The sequence below is a fragment of the Chrysochloris asiatica genome, unplaced genomic scaffold (assembly GCF_000296735.1).
Source record: "Chrysochloris asiatica unplaced genomic scaffold, ChrAsi1.0 scaffold00319, whole genome shotgun sequence".
Classification (NCBI taxonomy): Eukaryota; Metazoa; Chordata; class Mammalia; order Afrosoricida; family Chrysochloridae; genus Chrysochloris; species Chrysochloris asiatica.
This window is the reverse complement of record NW_006408837.1, coordinates 773,259-783,075: the sequence shown is the minus strand read 5'-3', so window position 1 is coordinate 783,075 and position 9,817 is coordinate 773,259. Positions and strand designations below refer to the sequence as shown.

Here is a 9,817-nt window from a genome sequence, read left to right as displayed (position 1 = left end):
GACGGCACTTAACAACAACTGTGTTTCAGAGGCAGTGAAGATACAACCGTAGAGAAAGTGGAGTGGTGACAGGAACAGCTGCTAAGCAGGTGACTCCGCAGGTATCCCAGTAAAGACTTAGGAGCTGGGAAGAACCCGAGGCTTTGGCTGTGGCCCACCAGGAGCATGAAACAATCCCCTATGGCACACCTGAGGGGACTAAAGGAAGTGTCTGCTGAGGCTTGTGTGTGGCTGGGATGATGAGCAGGTCTGGGCAGAGCACCCAGGAAGAAAGTCCTGGCTAGCCACTTCTGAAAACCAGTCAGTAATGACCCTGTGGATCACCATGGATGCATCTGCTGCCCACCTTGGGGATGGGGTCACCAGGAGCCAGGATGGCAGTTAACAACCACAGGAGCACCAGAGGCAGAAGTCTAGTGCTAACATGTTTGAGGGATTCTGAGTCTATATCGAGAAGGGATGCAGTTCTGAGAGCTGAACCAGAGTGGCAGTTACCTGGAGAAGGCTGAGGAGTCTGTCTGTTCTTCTGACACTTATCGGGGTGTTGGGGAGAACTAGGCGCCCTCACAAACCACCCCTGCCTACTCTGAGCAGGGACCCTGAAGGCAGAAAGAGCTGTGTCTTTGCCAGTCATCTGTGCCCACGGCAGCCTCCACCTGCCATGCTCTGTAGAATTGTTTTCCTGAACCCACAGCAATGAGGTGTTGTGTGTGTGTGTTTCCCAGTTATATAAGTGTTGGGCTGCTAACCAAAAGTTTGGTGGTTCAAATCCACCAGCTGCTCCTCCAGAGAAAGATGAGGCCGTTTGCTCCCATAAAGATTTGTTGCTGTTGTTAGGTGCCATCAAGTCGGTACGGACCTTATGCACAGCAAAACAAAACACTGCCCGATCCTGGGCCAACCTCACTACTGTTGCCACACTTGAGTCCATCTATGCTGCCACTTGGCCAATCCATCTCATTGGGGGTCTTCCTCTTTTTCTCTGACCCTCCATCTTACCCAATATGACATCCTTCTCCAGCGACTGTTCCCTCCGGACAATATGTCCAAAGTAGGAGAGACGAAGCTTAGCCATCCTGGCCTCCAAGGAGCACTCTGGCTGCACTTCTTCCAACACAGATCTATTGGTTCTTTTGGCAGTCCATGGCACTTTTAGTATTCTCCTCCAACACCACAACTCAAAGGCATCAATTCTTCTACGATCTTCCTTATTCACTGTCCAGCTTTCACATCCATATGAGGTTATTGAAAACACAATGGCCTGGGTCAGGCACACCTTAGTCCTTAAACTCACATCTCTGCTCTTTAATACTTTAAAAAGTTCCTGTGCAGCAGATTTGCCCAGTGCAATACGTCGTCTGATCTCTTGACTGCTGCTTCCGCGAGTGTTGACAGTTGATCCTAGAAGATTACAGCCTTTTGGAAAACATATGTGACCGTTCTACTTTGCCCTGCAGATTCCTCTAAATCAGAATGGGTGGCAGGAGACAGAGTTTGGTTTATGATGTTGTTGTTACGTGCCGTCCAGTCCATTTTGACTCATAGCGATTCTCCACAGGGTTTCCAAGGAATGGCTAGAGGGTTTGAACCGTCGACTTTGCAGTTAGCAGTCCAGTGCTTACCCTACAGTGCCATACTGGATTTAATCCAGCAGTCCCTCTTCAGGAAAAGGATGTGGCAGTCTGCTTCCATAAAGATGACGGCCTCTCTCGGAAGCCCTCTGGGGCAGTTCTCCTCTGTCCTGCCAGGTTGCTAGGAGTCAGGATTGAGTGGACACGGGCAGCATGGCCCCCTCTGCCTCCCAGGATTGACTCCTGGCTGCTGCTACTGCAGGTGCCTCCCATGGGTCCGACTCACAGCCACCCTGTGCACAGCAGAGAAGGGGTGCTGCGGCTGGAACGCTGGTAGACCCTGCTCTTCTGCTTTAGCATGAAGGCAGCTGGGGACACATGGCCATGCAGTGCAGTCCCGGGACAAACTGCTGGATGAAAGGCAGACTGTTGGGTAGTACTTGGCTGTGGGGTCACTGGTCATGCTTGTCACATGCCACAGGGGTGTCCTGCCTCTGGTTTAGGGGGCAGGGGGACCATGCAACTTAAAACAAGAGTGAACTGCAGAGTCCCTCCTTTTCCCTCCCTCCTTCCCTTCTCCCTCTTTCCTCTTCCCTCCCTCCTTCCCTTCTCCCTCTTTCCTCTTCCTTCCCTCCTCCTCTTTCTGTCTCCCTTCTTCCTCCTCCCTCCTTCCCTTCTCCCTCCTTCCTCTTCCCTCCCTAGTCCTCACTTCCTCCTCTTCCTGTCTCCCTTCCTCCTCCTCCCTCTTTCCCTTCCCCTCCCTCCTCTTCCTTCCCCTCCCTAAGCCCCCCTCCTCCTTCTTCCCTCATCTTCCTCCTTTGTTCCTCCCTCCTGCTCCCTCCTCTGATTCCTCCCACCAAACCCCACCCACCATCTTCATAACCCACCTTCCATCTATTGCCTGAATCTCAGCTCCTGCAGCACAAAGAAGTTTCTAGAAAACACCAATTGTGATGGACGCTGTCGGGGTTCACCTCCCACCACTCATTGTCCCCAAGGCTGGCCATAGCGCGGCTGCGCATCCACCTCAACCTTCAAACAGCACGGGTGGCTGACCAGCTCTCTCTTCCTGCCTGGACCCCACACCCTCCCATTGGTTGGCTGTCCTCACCAGGGGCCACCCCCTGCAGGTCCAGGTGCTCACATCTCATGATGTCTAACAGGTGTCTCCAACAGGTGGTCAGGAGCAGTTGAGCTCACAGGGACCACACACACACTGCCCAGCCCCCCACCATCCCCACAATGTCGGAGCTCACTGTGCAGCCGCTGGGGTCCATCCACCTCACGGGCCAGCTCACCCCGCGTGGCCCGGTCCTTGAGTTCCGGCTCCTAGTTCCTGAGCACCTAGCTTCCTTGACTGCTAAATGGGGTCGGGGAGCTGACATCACTGGGAAATGACGATGGTCTAGCTGGACTGGACACTGTGGGCCAGGACCCTGCCAGGCTAGGAGCCCCGATGTCAGCCGCCTGTGTTTCTGGCTCTGGATGGACACACCAGGGCCCGGGCCCAGCACTGTCTCCTGGCCCCATGCCTGTGTGATTAACAATCTGATGAGAATGGGCCCAGCTGGCACTTCTTGGCGCTGAATGGGCACTCAGCTCACTGGGCTTCTACTAGATTCGGTATTTGTCTGGTGAGCTGGCTGTGCCAGGCCTGGGGAGCCCTTACCGCTGCCACCCTGCACACACAGCACCCCAAGACCCTCCTAGCCTGTCCCCTCAGATGGGTCTCCCTGCTGGTGAAGTCAGATGTGTAGGCTGGCATGCAGTGGCCGGACCACTCCCCGTGGAGCCCTGGAGACCCCAGCTCACTGTTAATGGAACAGATTCAGGATACAGTTCTGGGGGCACAAACAATGAGCACAGCTGCTGATCAAAAGGTTGGTGGTTCAAATCCACCCAGAGACCCCTTGGAAGAAATGCCTGGTGATCTGAAAAACTCAGTCATTGAGACCCCGTGGAGCACAGAGCCACCCTGGCACGTGTGGGGTCACATGAGCTGACTGGATGGCCCCTGGGCTTCCGCAAGCTGGATGGCAGGGGCCAGTGTCCACCCGTGAGCAGGCATGGTCCCCACAGCAGCCCCACTAGGACCCTGGGGTGAGAGCAGGGAGCAGCCATCGTTGTACAAAGGACTTCAGGAGGTTCATAGAAAAATCCCATGATCTCTGAATTCCATCTTTCCCCCAAAGTTTGTGACGCCCATTGTGCCAATTGGGGAGTTGGCTCAGGACCGGGCAGTGTTTTGTTCTGTTGAGCATAGGGTCGCTATGAGTCGGTACAATTTGATGGCACCTAACAACCACCACCACCACAATATTGTACAAGGTGGGTGTGAACCTAAGAGAAAGGGAGACATGTGTTAAGGGTGAACGGGGGTTATCTCAGAGGGGTGTGTATTTCTGTGTGCATGTGTGGTGTGTATATGTGTGTATATGTGTGTGTCTGTGATGCTATGTATGTATGAATGTATGTACATGTGTGAATGTTTGTGTTTGCATGTAAGTCTTGTGTACACATGTGAATGTGTTTATGCTCTGTGTACATATGCAAATGTCTCTGTGTACATGTGAGTGTCTTGTGTACATGTGTGGTCACCTGTGTGTACATGTGTGAATGTCTTGTATACATGTGTGAACATCTATATGTACGCGTGTGACTCTGTGTGCACATGTGAATGTCTGTGTGTTGGTGTGTGTGGTGTGTGGTGTCTGTGTATGTTTGTGAGTATATACGTTTGTGTATGTGTGTATGTCTGTGTGTTGGTGTGTGCGGTAAGATGTATTATCTGTGTATTGCATAGACCACTGCCACTCTTGGTCTGCCTGCACCCCTACTCCCGCAGGCCACGGGGCTCAGCTGAGGGAGTCCCCAGAACCCCACTCCTGATGCACTCCCAAACACTAGCATGAAGCCGGCTAGAGAGCAGCCCGACTCCATGCTGAGGAAAGAGCGCCTTTCCTGTCCCTGGGCAGGTTTACTAAACAGGAGGGCAGCCGGTCCAGTGGCAGGAAAATGCCTCCTTGTGGAAAGAGCCTCGGGGGACAAAGGCTGCTGGTCAGCTGCCTGGAGCAGAGTGGCCCCTCTTGTCCTCAGAGCCCACTCCTTCGCTGCAGCCTCATTGGTCCAGCAAATGTGTAAGCGTTTTGAAGCGAGTCTATGCTCTCTTCTCTCCCCTGGAAAGTAAACCTTTACCCGGAATGAGAGTGAGAAACAGAGCAAAGCTCCCATATAATGCAACAACTGCAGGTTCTAACGGGTCACGAGTCCTCGGCAACTACACTGACGAGACAAAACAGCATCAGGGGCGCAGAAACCTCACTGGATTTCTGCTCCCACGCCCTTTAGGTCTCCCTGGGTCTTTGCCCCTGATATGGTCAACCAACCAGTGTTTCAGGGACCCTCGCCTGACTTCTGAAGGAAGTCTGCCACCTCCAATGATACCAAATGTGTCAGGTCCCTGCCATGACCATAACACAGAATGTGGCATGCAACCTCCTCTCAGTGGTCAGAAACTGACCCCTATGAGTCCCCAGCCAGATGGCTTGCAAGGCCCCATTTTCAGCACATGGGGAGCTATTTAATATTTTTGTAATAAGGTAGACACAGCCAGAATGCTCCTCACAAGTGAGCATGTTTCACGTACTTTGAACCTGTTACCAGAAGAGTCCGGGCCCTAGAGAAGGACATCATGCTTGCTAACGGGTCACCCCTAACGAGATGGACTGGTACAGTGGCAGCAGTGATGGGCTCAAATGTGACACTTGTGCAGATGAGACAGGATTGGGGAGGGTTTCATTCTGACTCAGAACAGACTCAAGAGCACTTCACAACAACATCAAAAATGTGGACGCCGACAAGACCCATTTAGTCTTTGTTAAAAGCATCACAAATGATTTATTGATTTTAAAAAGGAAAAATAAGAAAGATTGCATTGCATCATTGTTATGTGCCAATACCAAGTGTGCGCCCCACCTGGTCCAATGGGACGCCGGGGTCCCGCCCCCAGGGACCTATATATACCTGTCCATCCAATAGAGAGAGCCTCCGGTTTATAGTCAGATACACCCACAGACCTGTGTGTGGCTCTGTACACTTACAGGGACGGACACACCTAAGGTGGCAGTAGATGCCACCATTATCTCAGGGTTTGGGGCCTACCCCCCCCGAATGCTCTTAATAGTAATAATAACATAAGATACCAGAAAAAAACACAAATAACTAAGGGGAAAGCTACCCACACTGCTGAAAGAATTGAGTGGTCAGGAAGGCCAGAGACCTGAACTGGTCACCCACCCACAGGCACTGGTGAGCTAAAGGGGAGGGGGCTGTTTCTAGAAGGTTCTATGCTGACCTCAGACGTGTGTCTGTCCCTCATGGGCAGGTGGGCTTCTGGAGGACTGGGAGGCTGAGTAGAGGGTCTTTGGAGACCACAAGCAGGTGGGTGGGGGCAGTTGTGAAGACCCCAGAGACCCACAGCCACGTCTTGTCTCCACTCCCGATGGCACGCCCCATGAGCATAGGGCAGTTTGCAGGGAGACCTGGGAGGGTGATCAGGATCCCTTGGCAGGTGGGGAGAGAGATGTAAGGGCACCGGTTTGGAGTCCCATTGGTGGGTGGTAGGAGGTACTGAGCTGGGGACTTATGCAAATACGAATTAACCTCCAGGGTGGAGTCAGACCCCGGGTCTGCCTGCTACGACATGGCAGCGTTCCTTACTAGGGAGCTGGGTATTGACCCAGCTGAACCCCAGTACCGTGCACCAGCATCTGAGCCTCCATCCCAGAAGAGAAGGGGGTGATTCCTTCCCCTTTCAAGACAAAGCTGAGAAGCTCCACACCACACCTACATACGTGCTTTGTGATCCCTGTGAATGGGGATCCACAGAAGACACCCAACTACAATGCAAGTCTAGCGTCAATTTAAGCTAGCGTCCCTGATTTCAGGTTGGGGGGGGCTGTCAAAGCGGAGCCTGGCAGGGAAGCAGAGAACATGCCCTATGCCCACCCCCATCTCTGGGCCTCCGTTTCCCCATCTTCAGAATGAGGGGTGTGTTCTCTGACGTGTGTGAGCAGATCTGACATTCTAGACTGCTCCTGACTTGGCTCCGGGGTGGGGGTGGGGGGTGGGAAGGGGGGTCTCAAGGCTGTAAGGAAGCGCAGGACACTGGATGTCTCTGGAGTCCCGAACCTGTTCTCCCCAGTGTAGGAGCCTCTAGAAGGAAACGGTCTACGGCGGGCGCCACCTGCTGGCAGCAGTGTGACGTGCAGGCAGAACCACCTTGGGGAAACCAGGTTGGGGTCGGGGGTCTCCTCTGCGCCCCCGGAAGAAGGGGTTGTGCCTGGAGAGGCCATGAAGAAGGAAGCCCTGGGCGTTCTGGAAAGGGGTTCGCTGAGAATGAGGCTCTGACATGGCTGCCGCCTGACCTTGCAAATAGCACTTCAAAACCTCAAGCCCCAAACAGCCCCTAGAGAGGCGTTTACACATCTGCAGATTAAATAGAGGAGGGGCAGGTGCACGTGGGTGGCGCTGAGGGGCCAGGCAGAGGGCCTGGATACCCCCTCCCCCACAGAGGGACAGCGGGGGCAGAAGCTGCCTTCTGGGGAGCAGGGGGCGTCGACGAGGACAAGAACAGTGTCCCCCTGTGGCCTGGAGTAGCAGAGCAGGAACTTGGGACACCCAATACCCCCGGGACTCCAGGGCGAACCCAGTCTCAGCTATGCGAGGTCAGGGCTGCAGGGGCCGGCGGTGGGGCCAGGGTCAGCTGTCTGGCATCTGGCCTGTCCAGGGTGTCCAGCATTTGGGTGGTGGAGTGTCTGAGTGTCATGGGCTGGCAGCTCCCAGCCCTTCCTGTGAACGTCTGCCCTTAGTGAGGGGCCAGCTGGAAGAGGTGGTGTCCGCGGTGGTCCGGCAGCCCCCACGAGGAAGGAAACAGGAGAATCCGGGAGGGTGTGCGGCGGAGGCGGCATCAGCTCACCACATAGCTGTGCATCTCCCGTGAGTTGACACTCAGGACCACGCCCGAGTGGTTGCCTAGGGCAGAGGAGAAGCTCCCTCAGTACCACACCCGCACTGTCCACCGTCAGTCCTGCAGGCAGCTGGGCTCAGTGTGGGTGGGTGGGTGTCTCTGTGTCTCCAGGTGATGATGTGATATAAGCTAATCACAATCCATGATGGAATGTGATATGTAATACAACGTAATCACATACCATGATGGGATGTAATCACACTCCTTGATGGGATGTTATATGTAATACAACGTAATCACAATCCATGATGGAATGTCATATGTAATACAACGTAATCACATACCGTGATGGGATGTAATCACACTCCTTGATGGGATGTTATATGTAATACAACGTAATCACAATCCATGATGGAATGTCATATGTAATACAACGTAATCACACTGCGTGATGGAATGTTATATGTAATACAACGTAATCACACTGCGTGATGGAATGTTATATGTAATACAACGCAATCACAACATAGAAGGTCATTACAATACATGTGTGATGGAATGTATTGTAATGACTACTATCATGTAATTGTAATTGTGGTGCAGTGACTTATTTAATGTCTCTTCAAGCTACAGTCTTGGTAAATTCCCACCAAATAACTTTTCTTGATGGGTCTGGGTAAGGCAATGTGGTGGAGGAGACGATTCAGTTGTGAATGATTGGTAGGTAACAGGGTTAATTGTGAAAACTTGGGACTCTAACTTGGCCTTAAAATGAGCTATCTCAGAAACAGGAAGGATAGTGGTTCTCACCACCATCAAAGATGAACTGCCAGAAGTGGAACACGTCCTTTGGACCCTGAGACCCCTACACACTGAACCTCCTGGACCCAGGGACAGGAAGCTGTAACACTGGGGGAGGGGCAGCACCAGACCCCAGAGCCAGGCCATGAGGCAGAGCGGCGGACGCCCCAGCCCCCGGATCTAGTGAAGTTGAGGGGCTTTAGACAGGAGGCTTGTTTGCAGAATGGGGTACCTCCAGGTACTTAATTGGATCCACAGAGTTAGAGCTGACCCACAGAGTTAGAGCCAAGTGTTTTCAGGCTGGAGCGGTGTGTTCTCTGGGCATTGGTCAGCTTCCCTGAAAGAGCTTTGCAACACTGCTCAGGCAGAGAGTCTTAGCTATGGGCTCTGCCGAGGAGAGGCGGTCCTGACTCAGTATTTCTGACCTGTTCACATCCCTGATAGCCCCATCACTGTGAGCATGCTGTCTGGGTTCTGTGTGGTGACAGCAATGGACTATTGAACCCGCTGAGAAGGCGCGAGTGGGGTAGATGGGCTAGAGTTCAGTTTCTGCAATTCATCCCTTTCCACAATGTTGTTGTTGTTGTTATTGTCAAGTACCGTTGAGTCAGTTCTGACTCAGAGTGATCCAGTACAGATGTTTCCGAGGAGAAGCTGATGAATCAGAACCACCAATCTTGTGGTTCAAACTGACGCTGCAGTCCTGTGCTTATCCTACGACACCACACCAGAGCTCCATAATGTAACCTAACTTAAATTGTGGTGTAATTAACTCCCATGATGTCATTGAATGTGATGTAATGTAGTTCCCCGTATAACGTGCCTACGGAAGGAAGGAAGGAAGGAAGGAAGGAAGGAAGGAAGACGGTAGAAGAATGGATGCATTTCAGTTATGGTGTTGGAGAAGAATCCTGCTGTGGCACTGTGGGCTAATGCACTGGCTTGCAAAGTTGGTTTTGAACTGCAACGTTGGTGGTTCAAGCTCACCTTGGAAAACCTATACAGAGTTGCAATGAGTCAGAACCAACTCCACAGAACAACACAACAACAACAACAAAAACATAGACTGCCAGAAAACAAGCTAATCTGTGTACTAGAAGCAAAGCCAAAATGCTCCCTAGAAGCCAGGATGGCCAGACTTTGTCTCTCATACTTAGGATGTGTTATCAGGAGGGACCAGACCCTGGAGAGCGGCATCATGCTCGGGAAAGTGGAGGGTCAGAACAAAGAGGGAGACCCCCAACGAGATGGATCAGCAACAGCAACGGGTTCAAGTGTAGCAGCAGCTGTGAGGATGGTGCGGCACTGGGCAGTGTCTCTGTTGTACTTAGATCGCTATAGGTTGGAACTGACTTGATGGCACCTAACAACAAGAAGTAACACACATTATACTAACACAGGTGAGGGGTGTGTGGTTGGTAAAAAAAAAAAAAAAAAAGGGCAATGTGAGCGTTATTTGCATAAAAACACAGTATTG

At 52.4% G+C, this 9,817-nt stretch overlaps 1 protein-coding gene across 1 annotated transcript in view; it reads right to left on the bottom strand.

Moving 5' to 3' along the window:
• Nucleotides 1-7,539: 7,539 nt before the first annotated feature.
• The window catches only part of SORCS2 (sortilin-related VPS10 domain containing receptor 2), a gene marked incomplete at its 5' end in the record, with an annotated part of 427,091 nt that continues 424,813 nt past the window's right edge, over nt 7,540-9,817 (bottom strand). The window contains one exon of the mRNA XM_006875319.1: nt 7,540-7,604. Within this exon, the coding sequence (XP_006875381.1) occupies nt 7,540-7,604 (65 nt within the window). The remainder of the gene's footprint in view (nt 7,605-9,817) is intronic.